The sequence below is a fragment of the Periplaneta americana genome, chromosome 16 (genome assembly GCF_040183065.1).
Source record: "Periplaneta americana isolate PAMFEO1 chromosome 16, P.americana_PAMFEO1_priV1, whole genome shotgun sequence".
Lineage (NCBI taxonomy): Eukaryota > Metazoa > Arthropoda > Insecta > Blattodea > Blattidae > Periplaneta > Periplaneta americana.
The window spans coordinates 182,891,610-182,915,063 of record NC_091132.1 but is presented as its reverse complement, the minus strand read 5'-3'; the positions used below and the strand labels follow the sequence as shown (position 1 = coordinate 182,915,063).

Below are 23,454 nucleotides of genomic sequence, written 5' to 3'. Positions count from 1 at the left end.
CCTGCAGTAGAAAGAGACATCTTAAATGAGCAACTTATTACAGTGTTAGAAGACGACTTCTAACTTTACTAGTTGTTCTCTATGTGTCCGCATGTCACAGCCTGATCACAACCCACAGCAGGTGTTTTACATTATGAGGAATAAGGCCAGGATTCATATGCAAATGCATATTGTAATGCAAAAACCTTTGTTATACATGTTAGTAACGTCTGTGATGTTGAATACGCAAAGTTAATTGATCACAGTTTTTAATATTTAGGCCATTATCCCACATAATATGCTACTGTGTATTATATTGTAGCATATCTTCAACTCTGTGTTAGATTAACAACAATATTTCCATAGTTTTGTAAAAGACAATATAACACTGGATTGCTCTGTTGCCAGAACATATTTTTTGGACGTCTTCTCTCAATGGCTAGAAATTCCTTGTGTATGAAGGGAAACTGTGGAAAAGCCACTATTGCCTACCTTTCCTCCATTGAACTGCTCCACAAAAATAAACATTCCCAAACATCCATACCTACCTAAATCTATCACCTCTACCCTCCTTTTCTATGTTTCACTTATTCCGAGTTGTTGCACTAGGAGTATTTTGTTTACTGTCGACAAGTACGCAAACATTATACCATTGAGCTACCACACAGTTCGACAAGAAGTATTTGGCAATATCATCTGGAGAGTATGAGTGTGGAATATTGTGGGACATGGAAATTATTCACTGTCAAATTCGTGAATTGCACCACTATATAAAATAGAAACAGACTGCGGCACAACAGAGTTTTGTTACGTTTAGAGACGTTAGAGAAAAATAAGTAAGCAGAATCATAAAATATAGTATAATGCAAAATTATGCTATGCTCTGTACCACATTGCTAAGCCATTCATATTTTCTTAATATGAGTGTACATTAACATTTTTGCATACGTTAATTCCTCACACATTACACTTCTCTGATATAATGAACCCAGATAGATTTTCTGTTCCAATGGAACTTAGTTTTATTTCTATGGCCACGTGGTATCATACATACTGCTATCAGTAGACAAGAGAAGAATCTGGAATGAAGTTCCCACAAAAAAACAAATTATATTTTAAAGGGAAACCATAGAGAGCATTGCAGCTTTAGAAAATAAAAATGAATTCTATCCCCACCTCATTCAAGAGTAGTTCAAATAAATTAACTTCCTGGAAATCGTAAACACATATTAATGTGAGTATTTTTATCTATTTGCAGTTTTGAATATGATTTCAAGTTTCACTCTTTGCACTCTGCTTCCATATAGCCAGTACCAGGTTATTACTTGTAGCATTTATAACATAGGTAAGAAAAATTCAATGTTTAATTAACGGGACGCAGGCAATAAAGGTAGGCGCTCACCTACAGGAAATAATTTGGATGCTGCGTTCGGACTTTTATTATAGTATCGCTCACCTGTCCGCATTTCCGAATGAATCCTCAAATTGTATTGTAATTTACCGCTAGAGCGCATTATTACATTGTAATGTTCTGAACTGAAACTGAAAATAAAATGAATATCTCTGTAAATTAAATACATTATGAAGGACACACCTGGTTAATTTAGTATTTTCTCAATCTCATCCCGTATTTCCTTCTCCATTTTACGTTGGTATAATTCTAGTTTCGTAAATTAAAAAGCTCTTCATACTGTAGGACTTAATAAGATAAGCTTTGCGTCATCCATTTCATTATATCTTTGATATTACCGAGATTGAAGGTTTTGCAGTCGATATATTTGCCACGACATTCTCTATTTCGATCTGGACTGTACACAAATCTATTTAGAATTTTCTGGTCAGAATTCTGAAAGGTATCCGGTCATATGAAGAGACGTGATATGGCCAAGTCGGTAAAGATTCATTTAAAATAATGCAAAGAATAAAAATCCGAACATGTCATACGGATCGATCCTGGTAAGTGGACGCTTACCTTAAAAGAAGCAGGATAAATGAACATAGCTAGAGTGCATACACACCAAGACAAACACACATACAATATTCATCTATGGAAATTAGGAAAAAAAAAAAACCGCACGCACACACGCACACACACACAAACACACCAAATAGAAAAAGGTAGAATTCAATCGGAACATGTACAAATTATGAAATATTCAGAACATTCTATTATGGTCGCTGTATTACGTAGTGCAGTTTATGAAAATGTTAAAAGATAGGCCAATTCTTGAAGAAATGCCACCAATACCTGTTCGCAGACCTACAAATAAAACAAAATTACTTAGTTGAAGAAGTAAAAGTATTGAGAATTTTAGACAAATGCACAGAGACAGCTAAAAGTACCCGTGTCCTTAAGTACAACATATTACCAAACACACTGTGGAATGTGTAGCTTGGCAACCATTAAGAGGAAGTGCAACAAGCTATTTCGCTTTCAAATTTAAAACAAAAAGTGAGATAACAGTTCAACATTAGACTTCTCTGCAACAAGACATAACCATTAATAACAAATAGTGATGATACTTTTCCTGTCTCTAGACCAAAGAGTAATGTATAAACCGATCAAAATATACCATAAATATTAGAAGACAGTACATTCCTTGAGCTCCACTCACCTCAGGTTCATCTTTCACAACAGGGAAAGAAATTCTCTCCGGATTTTCCTCCAATTTGACTTCGGATGCGAAAACATGCCTCTGGTCAACATAGTCCATCTTTACACCAGTCATATGCTCAACCAAAAGATTCCGTTCCTGCAGTAAAACGAGACATCACAAATGGGCTCATTACTAAATAATTTTCAGTACATGCAAGTTATATCAAAAGCCTGAACTGACCTCATCTGTCATAGATTCGTATATGCAAGACATACCAAATCCTAAACTAACCTACCATGTCACTCATTCGTATTTGCAAATCATAAACAAAGTCTAAACGAATCTGTCACAGATTCGCATATGCACGGAATACTGAAAGCCTAAAGTAACCTAACCTAATCAAATGTATTAAGTATATAGGCCTATATAATACATTTATTTATTCGTTATAAATTGTTTAGCATATTTTCTTCCTTCTGTGATGGTCGACAAGCGTATGTTGCTCTTTCGTCAGCAAGGCATGACAACGGCTTCAGAAAAAAATCACGGAGAAATTAGCGCACAAGTACTTTTTGGTGATTTTGGCAGTGAAAATCGTTGAATTTGTCAAGTAGATTTAGTGGAGGTGGAGTTGAAAACGAATGATTTTAGAGCGACATATTTTGGAGAAAGAAAACTATTACAAAATGTAGCAAGTTACGTTGGCAATGAAAGGTGCGTCGTAATGGAAATGAATATGTTGCGGTTTCTAATCAAAAAGGAAAACTTTGAGGGAGAAATACATGATGCACAATAATGTGAAAAACACATAACATGCATCAAAGGATTAACCACTCAAAAACAGTTAAAGAGAGCAAATCGTAATTATAAAAGATACAAATAGTTTGTAATGTAGGTAAATTTGTTTCTATATTCCCCATTACAGTAAGATCCCAGCAACTAGTACTGACGTCAATAAGAAAAATTACGCGCGGACCGCTTGAAAATCCTGAACCCAGTCGCTGTCATCTTCATCTTGACGCCTTCTAAGCTAAGGCCTGTAAAGACTTCAATTATATAGGCTACAGATATTTTTTGCATATCTTTACAATAGCGTTACCAAAGAAAGCGAGACAGCAAATAAAAAAAAAAGACCACATATTTAGACAAGTTAGAGTATATACTATGTAAAGCATAAAAAATTAACCTAACCTTACCAGTCACCAATCCGTATACAAAAAGCATAAAAAAGCCCCAGACTAATCTAACCTAACCCAACCTAACCTATCACAGATTCGTAGATGCAAGGCATAACAAAAACCTAAAGTAATGTAATATAATCTAATCTGTAAGAGATTCGTAAACAGGAATAGACAGAGGCGTATCGTGATATTAAAGCTTGTAATTTACAATCTAGTAGGAAAGGAAATACCTATTTGCTAGTCTTGCCAACATGACAAATAAATTTTTTAACAATATATCGCTAAAACCTAAACTTTCTCTCTGTATGAACAAACTAACGTAATGATAGTTAAATCTTTTCGAAATAAAAAAAAATAAATTAAATGTGACATCTAGTTGTACAGCAAACAAATGCCAATCTTCGATATCGCACCACACCACACACGGGACTGACGTCTGATTAAGTTTCTTTTTGGGTTAATGAGGGGATGACTAAGTGACATTAATCCGAAGTAGGCTATGTGACAAGGTTAGTGGGTCAGTTCAGAGATTTATTAAAGTGAAATAAGAGCGAGAAATTTTGAGGTGAGGGCAGATACCTAAGTTTCACACAAACAAATCATCAGGACACTAAGAATATTATTCATAAATCCCACAAGGATAGCTGCCTTCGGTAAGGGTTGTCAAAAGACACAGCATACCAAACAAGTTGATATAAAAATACGCACTTGTGTTATCACACTCTCTCGTGTGGAAAACAACAGCTCACCTCAACTTCGCACCTTACTATGGGAAAAGTGATCAGAACTGGAGATTCTGCAGATATGTTTTCTGATATAATATTCGTACCAATCCGTCTTTATATAATTCTCCTTTTCACAAATCATTTGTCCGTCAGTTGGCCGTGCGCAGGAACTAAGGAAGCCGTGATTATCGCTGAACCAGCAACCTCGTATGTAAAAATTAGGTAATTTCATAGAAGACGGGCACCTGGTTGGATGTACTAAGTATTACCAACTTTTTTACTTTAGAGTTATATGTTAGTGATTTTTAGTAACTTTTATATGTTAGTTCTAGGTTTTTATACTAGGTGTCGCATTGATGATGTTTCAATTTGATTGGTTATAGTTGTCATTTGTTCTAGAATTTTCGTTAATTTTGAATGGGTAATGACGTTGTCAATTGTTCTTGGTTGTTTGACGTGAGTGGTATTATACTGTTTTGCTGGCTAAAGCTATTGGAAGTTTGTCATTTTATGATTTTCTTTCGATTTGATTGGTTATAGTTGTCATCATGTGTTCTAGAATTTTCGTTAATTTTGAATGGATAATGACGTCAGTAAGTTGTTCTTGGTTGTTTGACGTGAGTGGTGTTATATTGTGCCTGATGGGTAAAGCTATTGAAAGTTTGTCATTTTATGATATCTGTGAAAGATGTGTGAACATAGAACAGAGTATTAAATTTTATGTCGATTTTGGTTCAGTTCTTTCGCTGGTGAATAAAAATTGTGTCGATTGTTGACGAGAAAACTGTTCCTGTGATTCCAAGGAATTGTTCATTGAATTTTCCGTACAAGTTAAGGTGTAATAAGAGTTCAAAGAGAATTTCATTTTGTGTAAATACATGGTTTAGTTATGTGAAGTTGACTGTACGACAAAGTGGTGGTTTAGTTCTTTGTTGGCTGCATGCTTTAAGTTTAGATTGCCTTGAAGCCTGTGTCATAATGCAAGTGAAGTGGTTGTCTTTGAAGATGCCAATGAGGATTGAATTTTGTTTGATTAGGTGATAAATTATTGTTTTGTTTTGTGTTTTAGTGATTTGTGGGGGTAAAATGCGGACGAAAACTGCCAGAAAAGTACTACCAACTTTGAAGTGCAAATGCCACCAAACAGCATAAAAATCAAGGATGAAAAATTAAACGTATTTTCATTTTTTGAAGGGCTTTTTCTTCCTTAAAAATATGAATATATGTTTGATTTTCCATCTTTGATTTTGTAATGTTTGGTGACATTTGAACTTCATAGTTGGCAGAACGTTTTGGTAGTTTTCGTCAGCCATGTTGGATTTTGCCCGTCTTCTAGGAAATTACCAAAAATTAATGTGAACACGAAATAATACTTCACTTGATTCGTAGGCTTATCCAGTGAGTGGCCCGGGGATGGATCTACCACATCTACAACTCATATACCTATTGAACTGTCTAGTGTCATTGCATAATATCCAGAAGGAAAACTTTGACTGAGAAAGCAAAAACTTAATGACGCAAAGAAAGTAAAACCATACATTGAGGATAATGTTGAAGTATTTTATGAGCAGATTGAACAGTAGACCTAACTCTGATGTGAAAAAATGAAAGTGATCAATATAATAAATTATTAAATTTTCATATTTCAAAAAGTTAATTTTCAAACTGCTCAAATTCATTATAAAATATTTTGTATGTACTATTAGATATTAATAAATCGTGTTTTTTTTTTTACACAAAACTCGTTTTTATTACAATTAGTCCCTGTCTAAATACATTATTTGTTAAAAAGGCGCATGTCCAGCTAATTTAAGCGCCCCTACTAAGGGCATGATCGGTTATATTTCCAAATACACTTCTCACGAATGTGAGTTAAATATAATATCCTAATTTGGTTTATTCAGATAAGTAATAAACTTAAATGATTAAGCAAGAAATAGTTTTTTTGTTTCTCCTGTAAAATTTCTCTTTCTGGACATCGGCCCTTTTAACATTTGATGTATACTGGTAATGCCTGTAGTTACAATTTCAATTTAGTGAAATAAGGATAACTATTGCAGTTACAATATGTACATTCCTTTTATACACAATACAGGAGACAATAATTTTTTTGCTACTTTGCATGGGTGACCGTGAAGAAATCACTTCACATAGAAGTACTTGATCGTCATTTCATTCTAGATAAAGCGAGAATTAAATTCTTTAAAAGGGGAGAAACAATAACCACACGAGTCTGTAAGACTGTATATATTCTTACCTATAACACGCTATATATGAACACTCATAATGTTTATGGATTATACACACAAGACAACGGAATTCAACGACTTGTATTATGAGTAAAGTTATTAGGCTGAGCTCTGATAGTGATAACAATGCCACAGTAATTGCTGTACAAAGAAGACGAGTCATGTTGCTTTTTACAAACGAAATGTTGGTTTCAAAATATGAGAGATTTATTAAAAGTGTATTGGTATGAAAAGAGTATAACTTAACCACAGCCCACTAGAAATAAAAGATGAAATGGAAGATATGCTGATGTTGAACTCGACTGAATGATCTCGCTATACTTACATCTGGTGAAAGTCTTGTCTCCATTATGTCAGCGTCACCACATGATTGTACAGCTAATGGATCAAACTGGGTTCTATCTTATGATACTGTGTTCATTACAACTACAAAAACTACAGCAGAAATGTAGAGTTTGCTACTTGTAAGGCGTTCGAAATGATTTTTACACCACTGACTTTAACATATGTATGTGGTAGCAAAGTGTTTAATACGCATAAATTAGGAGTTAATTGCAATATGTAGCCCTCTGTTCCATGCCATATTTAAAAAAATGATAAAAGAACTGGCTGGTATGAAGATTTGTTACCGCATGTTATAGATTGACATCAGAGAGTTTTTATGGAAAAAGCGAGAATAAGTGCATAGAGTACATACATGGCAATGAATATTACGCAATTTTAAAGAATCAGTATAAGGAACGTGACGTCATTGACGTTTTCGTAAGATGTACTGCCAACATATTGGATTAATGTAAAACAGTCGTCACTTTTGTAAGAAATTTTATGGGAGTTAAATGATATAATGTACCTATAAAAAATGTAAGTTATTTTAGGGGGCTAGTCCCACCAAGTCCCAAACTATTACTTTATAAAGATAACCTCCACACATCACATATCACAACATAATAATAATAAAAAAAAAAACAAACAGGACACAGAAAAACGTTTATTTTTGATAAAATTACTTAAGAAAATGGCGATTACATTACACTAATCAAACATAACCACCGTATATAGTACACATACGTTCGCTACATCAACAATAAAATCCAGCCATCTGTTTTACATAAAAAAATGAAGCAGGATTAAACAATAAATAAAGTGTATAATATTTTGTTGTTTCAAAACTTCAAGTAATTGATAATACGGAAACAGTTCACAATAAAGGTATAAAAATTATATGAACATTTATTAATAATTAACAATTTTATGAGTCAGTGGAATGGATGTAAATGAAACAACCTTTATTTAAATACGCAACGGGCGAAGTAAAATGGGGCCTGGAAATATTTTCCAAATTATATCAAAAGAACATCACTTTTTCAGATATTATAAAGTGCTATGAGGAATCAATGCATTCAGGATATTTGTAAACATTACAACTTACTTTGTACCGATATCATGATTTTGTTGCAACATCAATGATAGTGCATATAAGCTATAAAAATAAAGACAATGAAAGCAAAAGATTATATGAAGTCTGCCGGGAAAAAGATGGATGATTCAATGAAAAAATACAAAAATTATGAAATTCTTTCAAAATTCAAATAACACATGAAGGTAAATAAGATAGAATACAATAATGATTTCATTTAATACACGAAATTGTTCATATAAGAACTTTACCAAATCGTTTGTGACATTAAAGGTAAGTAATCAAGATCTATAAAAAATAGCATATTATTGTTACCTTTCTATCCCACAGTAATGGAATTTACAGATGAAGACGACGAAAAATATCTGGTTTCAAAATAAAAGTAATGATTAATTAATAAAAGATTGACCACCCTAACGTTGGAAGTATCTGATTCATGTCATATATAAAGTTTAAAGCTCCTTCTCAAGACACTCTTGCAAAAACTTAACTTCAGTGTATCAGAATAACGAAGGATAAATCCGTAGAAATGATATTCACAGCCATCCATGATTTTGAATAGTGGACAAAGAGTGCTGTTTTCAGGAAGAAAGTGAATTTGAACAATATTTCCTCCTACAGCATTTAGTGGCATCAACAGACTTTGAGCTGGAAAGAAAAAGGCTTGCGATATATGATGAATTACCCGACGTACTATTTCAAATAAGGCGGAATAATGCTGCATTCATGAAAGCTTTACTTCTAGTAATTTCTACTATTAATAACTATAATAAAGTCACAGTTCAGCACTGGCTGCAGTGATGTTCATCGCTCTGCATTACTTACATTTCAAATTCAGAAAAATGATTGTCGTTCAATAGAATACATATGGATGATAAAGCAATATTGCTACAAAAATCATATATTTGGTACTTTCTCACAAAATAAATTAAGAAAGTGCAATTAATCGCGTTTGCATTCATCCTACCTTGTATACGAGTAATTAAGTTAGACAGCAAAAACATTTTGACAACAAATATATTCAGAAGGCTTCTCGTCTGCGAGGAGGTGTTTATATTTTTTTATAAAACTCAGATCGAAAAACACCTTTCACAAACATCGCACTTGAAAGATATCGCGATTGTTAGCAGGTATTGAAGGCAATTTACGTTACTCATCGCCGAGAAAGACCAGAATAATTACATTTGAAAGGTTCCTCGTCTGTGTGCAGGAGTTTGTTTTTCAGGCCACTCGATTGAAAGAAATACATCACGTTTGACAGTTTTCTCACTTCTGTACACGCGTGCATCGCTCTTCAGGGTAAACTCCAAGAAACACAGGATTTTAAAGGTTTCCCACCTCGGTGCAGGAGTTCATGTCCTATTACGCAATTCCAATGCGAGAAACAATTCCAACATCGCATTTTTGCAATATGTGCGGGATTCGAAGTTTTTTAGGTTTCTAGAACCCGATATCGTTTGCCACATACACAGCATTTCAAAGGTTTCTCGCGTGAGTCCAGGTCTTGATGTCTTTTCACGCTACTCGATTTAGAGAAACACAACGTTACTCGCCTGACTTTTGCAAGATTTCTCACCAGTGTGCGCGCGTTCATGGCTTCTAAGATTACGCGACGCCGAGTAACACTTCCCACAAACATCACATTTGAAAGGTTTCTCGCCTGTGTGAAGGCGATCATGGCTCCTTAGATGACTCTGCTGCCAAAAACACTTACCACAAACATCGCATTTGAAAGATTTGCCATCAGTGTGAAGGCGTTCATGTCGTCTTAGACTACGAGACAGCGAGAAACACTTACCACAGAAATCACATTTGAAAGATTTCTGATCTGTGTGAAGGAATTGATGGGATCTTAGTTGACTCAACTGCGAAAAACACTTGCCACAAACATCGCATTTGAAAGGTTTCTCGCCAGTATGAACGCGTTGATGGCGCTTAAGATGACTCATCCTCGAAAAAGACTTGCCACAAACATCGCATTTGAAAGGTTTCTCCCCAGTGTGAAGGCGTACATGGCCTCTAAAATTACTCATATCCGAAAAACACTTGCCACAATCATAGCATTCGAAAGGTTTCTCGCCAGTGTGAAGCCGCATATGCCATCTTAGATGACTCAAACGCCAATAACACTTCCCACAAATATCGCATTTGAAAGATTTCTCGGCAGTGTGATGGCGTTCATGACTTCTAAGAAGACTCGTCGACGAGAAACATTTACCACAAACATCGCATTTGAAAGGTTTCTCGCCAGTATGAACGCGTTGATGGCATCTAAGATTACTCAACTGCGAGAAAGATTTTCCACAAACATCACATTTGAAAGGTTTCACACCAACGTGCACGAGTTTATGCCTTTCAAGATGACTCCACTGGGACAAATAATTACCACAAACATCACACTTGAAACGTTTCTCACCAAAGTGCACGACTTTATGCCTTTTAAGATTACTCGACGTCGACAAGCACTTACCGCAAACATCACATCTGAAAGGTTTCTCCCCTGTGTGCAGGAGTTCATGCACTTTTACACCTTGGGAAGTAGAAAAACTTTTACCACAAATATCGCATTTGTAAGCTTTGTTGACTACACGCTCATGTAAATGCGTCGTCGATTTTGCCGGATTGGAGAGACATTCTTCAGAAATTTCGAATTGCACTTGCTTATCTTCATGAGTTCGGGCTTGTTTTCCTGAGGAATCTGAAATCTTAGGAATCTCACACATCTTGTTCTCTTCATCTGCAATTCTGTCGAATTCTGATGATACAGAACTCTCTTTGGTAGCTGCAATCCTGACGAAAATATACCATCAGTCAATAGAATAGTCCGAACAAAAATACATTAAAGTAATGATCGTCAAACCTAAACGAACTTATTTCCCGAGAAGAAACGTTACCAACAGAGATACAATGCTGTAAATAAATTATGAATTAAGTTGGAAATATAAAAATTGTCTCAACATTCTTGTATTAACCTATACAACAAATGATATGTGGAAAATGCCATGATTGCCAACTCTTAGTTGGCTGGCCTTTTTATTGAGAATTCTCTGTCTAAAGTCGCCTGCCAGTTAGGTTACTTTAGACAATTTTTGTTCTGAAAACACTATATATATATATATATATATATAATTAAACGTGAGGAATTAATGTTTCCACGTCCATAAAAGCAAGTGAAATTATGTTTTCATGTTACAGTTACATTCTCAATTGAAATAACTGTATGTATATTATGAGTATTACCTTTAATCGGAGAGTATCCTACAAAGGAAAATCATTTACCTTTGCTTCATTGGTTTTGGACATAAATGTGCAAGTTTGTGCGATTGCTTCCCAATTCGTATTTCAACGGTGTATATCATGCGTTGTGGTTTATTCTTATGCTACATAAAAGGTTAATATATAGTCTATTTTATCACTTTCCAATTATGTTAATTTTTGCATTGTTGCCAGACAGTACAATATGTGTAGCTGAAAACCATCAAACTCCACAAATATTTGCAAAGAATGTATGGAATTACCAATATTTGCTGAATCAAATTCTTCATCAGACGCACGCAGTGAATGTGCCTGAACTGCGCGACATTCCACTATGGCGAAAATACTTTGAAGAATATTTGGCCAATACTTTTACGTGACTGGAAAAATGTAAGCAGTTTTCACTGTATCGTTTCTACAGTGTGCACTAAATATTTCTTGTAAGATATTTTACGACGCTTTATCACCATCTTAGTTTATTTAGCGTCTGAATGCGATGAAAGTGATAATGCCGGTGAAATGAGTCCGGGGTCCAACACCGAAAGTTAAGGCTGGTTCACAATAAACCGGGAACGGAAACGACAACGGGAACGAGAACAGATATAATATTAAAATAAATTTATTTAAGGTAAGCTTTCACAATAATTTCTTTTAAAAGCTGTCTTAAATACAATTATTTTAACAATATTTTTGTTCCCGTTCTCGTTGTCGTTTCGGTTTCTAGTTTATTGTGGAACCAGCCTTTATGTAGCATTTGCTCACATTGAGTTACGGGAAAATCTAAAAGAAAAAACTCAACAAGGTAACTCGCTCCGACCGAGAATCGAATCCGGGCCACCTGGATTCGCAGCCAGAAGTGGTAACCGTTACTCCAGAGGTGTGGACTCGCTCTAGATATAAGTGGAATTATGGCAGTTCTATGTTGAGATCAGTTTTTGTGCTCATTAACACGCACATTTGCAGTCTTGCATTCAATGAACCCGGAATTTGAAAAGTGAGGCATGTTTTCACCGAATAGACTACAGGGTGCTCAAATCACTGTGAATGTGCCTTTTTATATCGTTGTCTCTTCGTTTTGACATTACAATTTTATATTATCCTGCTCTTCGATAATTCCTTCACTAGATTGCATTGGCGAAACATGTGTTTCGGATAGTTTCGGATGTTATATACGTCGATTCTTCAAAGTATGTTGCTGTTATTGAGAGCCAGAATGAAAATAAGTACTAATGTTTGGTACTTTTGCAAATTTCTCTTTTTTCCTTTCAACTCGCCGCTTTCTTTTTATAAGAAACTGGCCCCACTTAATTTTCTTTTTTCATTTATTGTAAATATTAAAACGTGCCCAAACAAAGAAAATATAATTCATTGATACCTACACAACCTCCAACACGACTATGCCATGAAGGGAATAAAAACTGCTTATTATGAAAACTGTGGAACACAAATGAACTGTGAATGTACATCGTTACATTGCACAAAGAAATTCACCATCACTTAAGAATTAAATTACTGACTGCTACCAATGGATTGGAAGTCTGGAACGTCGGCAGTTTTTAGTACACAATAACAAACAAAATACGAGGCTAAAGAAATTCGAATACCTGTACACGTTTCATTGATATATTTCTATATTGCTCTAAGTAATATGGTTTAAATATTTTGATTCAATTTTTAATGTAGTGGAGAATAATAAACAAAAGAACATGTGACAGGAATGTCCTCGGTAACAGCTGTTCGACGACATCTAGAGACCTTGCACTACACAACAATGGAGACATCTCACCAGGTTTTAGCTAGCAGTAAGCATGCTTCGGAAACTCATAGAAGGCAAAAAGCGTTCCTTGGTTATTAGGCCTACACAGTGGAAGACAATAATTTGGCATATATAGAGCTACTTTTAAGAGCATTTAAAATACCAAAACACTACGTAAATCCTCATTGTTTATACACTATGAAAACAAATGCACTTGCAAAGTGCATCCCTGAACATACACATACGCTATCTGTTGGTGCTAGTTCAGAGATACAGCCCTTCTGAAGGTGCTTCTAGCCAGTTATCGAAAAATAAGTTTCAAGCGCAATGAATCTCTACATAAACTCGCACACCACACTCACCATTCCGTGAAAATCTCGTTGTCCTCTGCTGTTCCTTCCACCCTTGGCTCCTCATTCACTGTGTCCAAGTCACTCTGCTCTTCCTAACACAGAGCAAACAAAACAGAAAGGTAGCACAATTTACATTAACAAAAGTGCATCGATTCTATATGCCACAGAAATGCATATAAGTCGTATTAGGCCTGTAGAAGTTTAGTTAACAGAGGAGTATTCTTGGGGCAGATATTTCATGGGGTAATTCTTTTCCTTATATAAGAGCGTTGTAGAAGCTTTTTTCAACATGTGGCAAAATAAAAGTGTAATTTAAACTACTGCGACAAACTAACATAGTCTAAAGGTGTAGTTCCAAAAGAGCAGGGAAAATATTAGGAGGAAATGAGTACTATAAAATACAAATAAATGAAATTAATGTATATGCATTAACATATAAAGTAAAATATTAAAAATTTTATATGCATTATTTTTGGTCGACAAACGGGGGAATGATAACTTGATGAAACTGAAATGGCGCATGTTGCAAAAAGATTGAGAACAGAAACAAATTACATAGTATTCACTAAGTGAAGTAACAGAATTTTTGTATGTGTATTTGAAGTTTATGATAGATATGTAAAATTTATTGATACAGAATAATTACAATGCAATGTAAGTGTGTAACTGAATGGGAATATTGAGAAACTGCACACGTCCATAAAAGTGAAATTTCCTGAAACAACAACAGCTACCCTTTGTTAATAGTTTGAACCCGTAAAAAAATATATGATGTTAAGTACAATAAGTCTAAGATTTTCAGTAGATATCATCCCTATGCGACAGTTATTTTCCGAGAAACAAAGAAATATAAATGCAGTTCGATATGCGTTGTTTCTCAGTATTTTGTACATAGGCTATATTAATTAGTAGAATACAATAAAATATTACATCTTTACTCACAAGAAATGGTAACATTGCAAACTGTAAAAGATAATTAATACAGTGTATTTCAAAATTCCTATTACAAACTTCTAGGGGATGTAGAGAGGATTAAGTAGATAAAGTTTTGATTTGGAACCCGTGTCCAGAAATGTATCGTTTCGATGCAAAATAAGTTTGAAAATCGATTCAATTTTTTGCGACACTGATATAACCTCTGCAGTTGCGAGCGTCGTTAAATAAAATATAACATTTCGATTCGATTTAAAAATCTTCCTCTTCACGGTACACAAACAAAATGGGCTGCTGGCGACATCTGCAGTCCTCTGATATCGTCTGTCCTGTCTGGTACTGCTCAATGACTGAACCACAACTGATGTGAAAGTGGACTCTGTAGAAGTGCTTGTAAACAATATGACGTAAAGCTGAGTAGATGTTGAACAGGATAGGTGCTATGGACATCCTTGACGTACTCCTCTCGCTATTTGAATTCCCTCTGACATTTCTTCTCCTATCCTGACTTTCAATCGTTTCATATAAACATTACTGAACAGTCTTCTGTCTCTTTTTTTTTTAGTAGGTTATTTTACGACGCTTTACCAACATCTTAGGTCTCTCTTTGTAATCCAAGCCAATTTTCTTAAGGATCCCCATCAGTTTATTCTGTTAAAAGCCTTTTCTAGGTCCACAAATCCTCTATACCCTTCTTTATTCCTCGCCAGGTATCTTTGACCGAGTGTTCGTATCAGTGGAATTGTAAACTGATAGTCCTGAACTCCTTACATTTGTTGTGTTACTTTCTTCGGTAATGGAATCAACACTGTCTCCGTAAAATCTTCAGGCCCCTCGCCTTTCTCATATATTTCGTCGCATCGTTCTTGTCTTCACCCAAGCATTTCACTAATTCTATGGGGAATCCATCAACTCCTGTTGCTTTCCCAATCTTCATTTCCTACCTACTTTGCACCTGTCAGACAATACCTTGAGCTGGATGGACTCCTATCTACGTGACCGCCAACAGTGTGTTTCACTTGGTAATCAGTTCTCACAATGGCGATGCACAAAGGCGGGAATGACGCAGGGTTTCGTATTAGGACCACTACTCTTCTCTATCTACATTAATAACGTATCAAAGAAGTTACAGTATTGCCGATATCACCTCTATGCCGACGACATACAACTTTACATACATTCCAGACCCAATACGATCAATTAATCAATTGACAAGTTGAATTGTGACCTAGCCACTGTCTGCATTAGGGCGGCCAATTTCGGACTCGCACTTAATCCAAGTAAGATTCAAGCTATAATTATTGGCCATAAGCGTTTAGTTAACTCTCTTAATAAGAGTAATCTTCCAGTTGTTACCCTTAACAACACGCTAATCCCTTATTCATCTGTCGTAAAAAATCTTGGCTTCTTTTTTGATAATAATCTAAAATGGAATTTTCAAGTTAAAGAAACGGTAAAAAAAATCTGTTCCTCCATTCACTGTTTGAGTCGCTTAAGAAACTCCTTGCCCCAGCAACTAAAACGTACCCTAGTACAAAGCCTAGTAATGCCGCACTTCGATTATTGTGACGTTATGTTAAGTGACCTAAGTTCTGAACTGTCAGTCAATTTACAGCGAGTTCAGAATATGTGCGTCAGATACGTATGCAACATCTGACGATATAATCACATATCACCGTCCTTCGCAAGACTTTCGTGGCGCCGACTTAAAGAACGCAGAACTTTACACTCCTTGTGTTTGCTCTATCGAATTCTGCACACCTCAACACCAAATTACCTTTCGTCTCCTTTCTCCTATCTATATTCTAACCACGACGTAAATACCAGATCACTTATCTGTGGCGCGTTAAGTATACCTCTTCATAGAAAATCTCGTTATTCATCATCTTTTACAGTATCCAACTCGAGACAATGGAATTCCCTGTCACAAAGTATTAGGGGCTGCAAGACAACAAACACTTTTAAAAACAGCTTAAAAAATAATCTTTTTAGCATTTAACTCCAATCATACTGACTTAAACTATCACTGTCAACATTGTTACTCCTTCCTTCAGACATGCATCGTGATAGTGCTGTATTTTCAAAATTGTCTCATAATAATCTCTTTCTATTACCTAACAATATTTGAAATATATTAACATTCTATGTATTTTAACTTAATTCTGCTACATAGTTTGTATTTCAGTATTTAATTAATAGTTCATAGTACTTTGTTGTTTAATACGTAAATAACTCTTGCATACATGTAGTTCTTATCTAAATCAAATTGTTGAATTCTTTGTAAGTTGGTGCATATGAATGTATAATTTTTTGCTGGTTAAGTGGAAGAGAAGGCCTTACGGCCTTAATTCTGCCAGCTAAAATAAATCATTATTATTATATTAAAACTGAATTCACTTCAATGACAGAAAAAAGGATGTAAACTATACAATACTTTGATGTATGCTGTATCTATCCGGATGAATCAGAACATGCATTCTTTGTTCTGCACTCACCTCAGGTTCACGTTTCACCACAGGAAAAGAAATTGGCACCGGATCTTCCTCAAATTTTATCTCAGTTGTGAGATCTTGGGTCTGGTCCTCATGTTCCTCCTTTATTCCAGTCACATGATGATCCGAAAAATTCAGTTCCTGCAGTACAAAGACACATCTTAAATAAGCAATTTATTACAGTGTTAGAAGACGACTTCTAACTTTACTAGTTGTTCTCTATGTGTCCGCATGCTACAGTCTGATCACAACCCACAGCATGTGCTTTACATTATGTATGTATGTACTTATTTACATTGCAAGTGGGCAAGCACCCGGTGGCAGTGGTATATACAATATTAACAATACACAATAAAATGATAACCAATACACAATAAAATTTACAATACACAATACAATTTTACAACACATATACAATTTTATACACAATACAATAAGAATACACAATACAATTTAACACAATAATAATAAAACATAAAATAAAATACCTAATTTTAAAATACAACCTACATAATTATGTATAGGTCCTACATAAGTTTCAATAGTCTTTCACTTTACTCTCATCTCATTCCCTGTAGTGGCACTATGACGCATTTCACTGACACTTTAGCACACATTTCACTGACACTCTGTAACACATTTCACTGACACTATAGAACACATTTCATTGACGCTATAATTAATCACTGATCGGAACTGTTCACTGCACTGTAAAACCATAACTTCACTGACTCACCTCGCTTCACTGATACAACAGTTCAAATAAGTCAAATAATTACATCCTTATGCATACTTATAAACAGATTTACATTTAAACTAAACATTTCTAGCCTAAGACTCTCTTACACGCTATTTTTAAATAATTTACAATTCAAACCAAGGAAGTAACTCGTCAGGCTAGATAAATACATGTCACCTTAAAAAATTAAATGTTGAATGTCACCTTAATTTTAATATTCACTTTATATACAACTTTTTACATTATTCTTAAATCTCCTTAAGGAAGGACAGCCCCCAAAGACCGCTGCAGGTAGGTCATTCCAATCATTTATAGATCTATTTAAAAATGAGAATTTACCTATATCCGTTTTCTGTTTCCTACATTTGATTTTAAAATCATCATCGTTCCTACCATAGTACATTCGCTTTTCTAACCGAGCTGTTATGTCTACCCATGCTTTCTGACCTAGATGTGCTCTATACAATGATGTTATTCTAGTTTTCCTACGTCTGTTTTCCAAAGTTTCCCATTTAAGTTCTTTTACCGTATAGTTTCCATCTTCTCTTTTACCTTTAACAAATTTAGCTGCCCTATACTGGATTCTTTCTAAGGAATTTATCTGATATATTTTATAGGAATCCCAACAGGATCCTATGCAATATGAATAATGCCAGGAATCATATGCAAATGCATATTTTTTTGCAAAAACATTTATTATACATGTTATTAACGTCTGTGATGATGAATACGCAAAGCTAACTATTCACAGTATTTAAATATTTAGGCCATTATCCCACATAATATACTACTGTGCATTATATTGTAACATATCTTCAACAATGTGTTAGATTAACAACAATATTTCCATAGTTTTGTAAAAAACAATGAAACACTGGATTGCTCTGTTGCCAGCACATAATATTTTTTGAATGATTGTACACAATGCCTAGAAATTACTTGTCTATGATGGGAAACTGTGGAAAAACCACCAGTGCCTGCTTTTGTTCCATTGAAATGCTGTACAAAAGGGAACATTCCCAAATATCTCTACATACCTGACTGTATCACCTCTACCCTCCTTTTCTACGTTTCATTTATTCTGAGTTGTAGCTCTAGAAGTATTTTGCTTCGTACCGACAAGTACTCAAACATTAAACCATTGAGCTACCACACAGTTCGACAAGAAGTTTTTGGCAATGTCCCTTTGACATGTATGAGTGGGGAACATTGTGGGACATGGAAATTATTCACTGTTACATTCGTGAATTGTACCACTATTTAAATTAGAAACAGACTACGGCACAACAGGGTTATGTTACGATTAGAGGCGTGAGAAAGAAATCAGTAAGCGGAATCATAAAGATAGTATAATGCAAAATTTTGGTATACGGTGTACTGCATTGCTAAGCCAATCATATCTTCTGTCCATGAGTGTACATTAACAGTGTCACTTATGTTAATTCATCAAACATTACACTTCTGTTATATAATTGGTTGTCAGGAAAAGTTAACAATGGGGGAAATGAACCCAGATCGATTTTCTCTTCCAATGGAACTTAGTTTCATCTATATCATATAATACATACTGCTATGAGTAGACAAGAGAAGAATCTGGAATGAATTTCCCACAAAAAAACAAATTCTTAATTTTTTTGAGGGAAATCATAGAGAGCATTGCAGCATTAGAAAAGAAAAATGTATTCCATCCTTACCTCATTCAAGAGTAGTTCAAATATATTAACTTCCTAGAAGTCGCAAACACATAATAATATGAGTATTTATACCTATTTGTAGTTTTGAATATGATTTCAAATTTCACTGGTTGCTCTCTGCTTCTATATAGTCAGTACCTGGTTTATTACTTGTAGCATTTATATCACAGTTAAGAAAAATTCAATGTTTAATTAACGGGAAGCAGACAATAAAGGTAGGCGCTCACCTACAGGAAATAATATGGTTGCTGCCTTCGGAATTTTATTATAGTATCGCTCACCTGTCCGCATTTCCGAATGAATCATCAAATATAATTGTAATTTACCGCTAGAGCGCATCATTTCATTGCAGTGTTCCGAACTGAAAATGAAAATAAAATGAATATCTCTGTAAATTAAATAAATTATGAAGGACAAACCCAATTAATTCAACATTTTCCCAATCTGATCTCTTATTTCTTTCTCCATATTACGTTGATAATTCTAATTTCGTAAAATAAAAGCTCTTCATATTGTAGGACTTAATAAGAAAAGCTTCGTGTAATGCATTTCATTATATCTTCGATATTAACGTCATTGATAGCCTTGCAATCGATATATTTGCCATGACATTCTCTATTTCGATCTGGACCATAAAGAAATCCACTTAGAATTCTCTGGTCAGAATTCTGAAAGGAATTCGGTCACATGAACAGAGGAGAATCGGCGAAGTGGATGATGATTCATTTAAAATAATGCAAAAAATAAAAATCCGAACGGTCAAACGGATCCAACCTGGTAAGTGTAGCTTACCTTAACAGCAGCAGGATGGCTGAACATAGCTAGCGTGCATACACACACAGACAATACACACTAAGACACAAATACACACCAAGACCAACACACATACAATGAAAATAAAGAGAAAAAAAACGCACGCACGCACCCACAAAATAGAAAATGTAGAATTTAATCGGAAATATTATGAAATATTCTGAACATTCTAGGTATTATGGTCACTGTATTATGATGTGTAATTTATGAAAATGTTGAAAGATACGCCAAGTCTTGAATTAATGGCCCCAATATCTGTACGTAGAGCTACAAATAAAACAAAATTACATATATGAAGCAGTAAAAGTATTGAGAATTTCAGACAAAGGCACAGACACAGCAAAAAGAAGTCGTGTCCTTAAGTACGACATATTTCCAAACACACTGTGGAAATGTGTACCTTAGCAACCATTAAGAGGAAGTGCAACAAGCAATTTTTCTTTCAAATTTAAAACAAAAAGTGAGATAACAGTTCAACATTAGACTTCTCTGCAACAAGGCATAACCATCAATTACAAATAAGTTAGTGATGATGCTTTTCCTATCTCTAGACCAAAGAGTAATGTATAAACCAATCAAAATATACCATAAATATTAGAAGAAGAACACAGTACATTTCTTGAGCTCCACTCACCTGAGGTTCATCTTTCACCACAGGGAAAGAAATTGGCTGCGGGTATTCCTCTAATTTCACTTGAGATGTGAAATCAAGGCTCTGGTCAACATATTCCATCTTTACACCAGGCAAATGATCATCCAAAAGATTCCGTTCCTGCAGTAAAACGAGACATCATAATTGGACAGTTTGGGATTAGTGTAACAAAAGGAAAGCGGAGAGCAAAAATGGGCTCATTATTAAATAATTTTGAGTACATGCAAGGCATATCAAAAGCCTGAACTAACCTCATCTGTCATAGATTTGTATATGCAAGATATAGCAAATCCTAAACTAACCTACCATGTCACTCATTCGTACATGCAAATCATAAAGAAAGTCTAAACGAAGCAGTCACAGATTCGCATATGCACGGAATACTGAAAGCCTAAAGTAACCTAACCTAATCAAATGTATTAAGCATATAGGCCTATATATTACATTTACTTATTCATTATAAATTGTTTAGCATAATTTCTGGATTCTGTGATGGTCGACAAGCGTATGTTATTCTTTCCTCAGCATGGTATGAGAAAGGCTTCATAAAAAATTACAAAGAAATTAGCGCACAAGTACTTTTGGTAATTTTGGAACTGAAACTCGTCGAATTTGTAAAGTAGTTTTAGTGGAGGTGGAGTTGAAAAACGAATGATTTTATAGCGACATATTTTGATGAAGAGATTTTTTTTGCACACATTTACTATAGGGTTACCAAAGAAAGCGGGCAGAAAAAAAAGAAGGGGCATATATTTAGACAATTTTGAGTATATACTATGCAAGGCGTAAGAAATTAACTTAACCTTACCTGTCACCGGTACGTATACAAAAGTTATAACAAAAGCCTCAGACTAGTCTATCACAGATTCGTAGATGCAAGGCATACCAAGAGCCTAAAGTGATGTATTATAATTTAACCTGTAACACATTCGCAAATAGGAATTAGTAGAAGCGTATCGTGATATTAAAGCTTGTAATATACAATCTAGTAGGAAAGGAAATACCTATTTGCAAGTTTTGCCAACATTACAAATAAAATTTTTAACAATACATCCCTATTACCTAAACTTTTTCTCTATATGAAGAAACTAACGTACTCTCGTGTGGAAAACAACAGCTCACCTCAACTTCGCACCTTACAATGGGAAAAGTGATCAGAACTGGAGATTCTTCAGACATGTTTTCTGATATAATAGCCGTAGCAATCCATCTTTATCTAATTCTCCTTTTCAAAATTCATTTGACCGCCTATTGGCAGTGTGCAGGGACTAAGGAAGCCGTGATTATCGCTGGTACAGGTTCGCTCGAACATAAAACTAGCAACCTTGTATGTAAAAAATTAATGTGAACACGAAATAAGATTTAACTTGATTCTTAGGACTATCCAGTAAGTGGCCCGGGGACGGATCTTCCACATCTCCATCTCATACATCTATTGAACTGTCTAGTGTTATTGCATATCCAGAAGGAAAACTTTGAATGAGAAAGCAACAACTTAATGACGCAAAGAAAGTAAAACTATACATTGAGGATAATGTTGAAGTATTTTATGAGCAGATTGAATAGTGGATCCAACTCTGATGTGAAAAAATCAAAGTAATCAATATAATAAATTATTAAATTTTTTATATTTCAAAAAGTTAAATTTCAAATTTCTCAAAATCATGATAAAATGTTTTGTATATAGTATTACATATTAAATCTTGATTTTTTTTTTACACAAAACTCGTTTTTATTATATTTAATCCCTGTCGAAACAGATTATTTGTTAAAAAGGCACATGCCCAGCTAATTTAAGTGCCCCTACCAAGGGCATGATTGGTTATATTTCCAAATACACATGTGACGAATGTGAGTTAAATATAATTTCTTAATTTGGAAATTAATAAACTTAAAAAATTAAACAAGCAATAGTTTTTTGTTTCTCCTGTAAAATTTGTCTTTCTGGACATCGGCCCCTTTAACATTTGATGTATACTGGTAATGCCTGTAGTTAGAATTTCAATTTAGTGAAATAAGGATAACAATTGCAGTTACAATATGTACATTCCTTTCATACACAATACAGAAAACAATAATTTTCTTCTACATTGCATGAGTGACAATGGACAAATCACTTATCATAGAAGCACTAGATCGTTGTTTCATTCTAGATCAAGCGAGAATTAAATACTTTAAGAGGCAGAAACAATACGCACACGAGTCTGTAGGACTGTATGTATTCTTACCTATAACACGCTATATATGAACATTCATACTGTTTATGGATTATACACACAAGACAACGGAATTCAACGACTTGTATTATGAGTAATGTTACTAGGCTGAGCTCTGATAGTGATAACAATGTTATAGAAATTGCTGTACAAAGAATACGAGTCTTGTTGCCTTTTACAGACGAAGTGTGGGTTACTGTTTATGGATTATACACACAAGACAACGGAATTCAACGACTTGTATTATGAGTAATGTTACTAGGCTGAGCTCTGATAGTGATAACAATGTTATAGAAATTGCTGTACAAAGAATACGAGTCTTGTTGCCTTTTACAGACGAAGTGTGGGTTTAAAAATATGAGACATTTATTAAAAGTGTATTGGTAGGAAGAGTGTATAACTT

At 34.6% G+C, this 23,454-nt stretch overlaps 1 protein-coding gene across 1 annotated transcript; it reads right to left on the bottom strand.

Moving 5' to 3' along the window:
* Positions 1 to 7,699: 7,699 nt before the first annotated feature.
* On the bottom strand, positions 7,700 to 22,014 carry LOC138691456 (zinc finger protein 492-like). The gene is made up of 5 exons (XM_069813385.1): positions 21,958 to 22,014; positions 20,818 to 20,955; positions 16,941 to 17,078; positions 13,522 to 13,604; positions 7,700 to 10,938 (listed from the first exon to the last, which is right to left on the bottom strand). Exons 1-5 carry the CDS (start codon positions 22,012 to 22,014, stop codon positions 9,678 to 9,680), a joined length of 1,677 nt encoding a protein of 558 aa, XP_069669486.1. The 3' UTR covers positions 7,700 to 9,677.
* Positions 22,015 to 23,454: the final 1,440 nt, after the last annotated feature.

Bases quoted from the DNA above. Each gene is read 5' to 3' on its own strand.
- LOC138691456 (XM_069813385.1), bottom strand. From the start codon at position 22,014: ATGTCTGAAGAATCTCCAGTTCTGATCACTTTTCCCATTGTAAGGTGC. The intron at 17,079-20,817 runs GTGAGTGGAGCT...TTTGTACTGCAG, and splicing joins TGGTGAAAGATGAACCTCAG to GAACTGAATTTTTCGGATCA. The intron at 13,605-16,940 runs GTGAGTGCAGAA...GCTCTGTGTTAG, and splicing joins TGGTGAAACGTGAACCTGAG to GAAGAGCAGAGTGACTTGGA.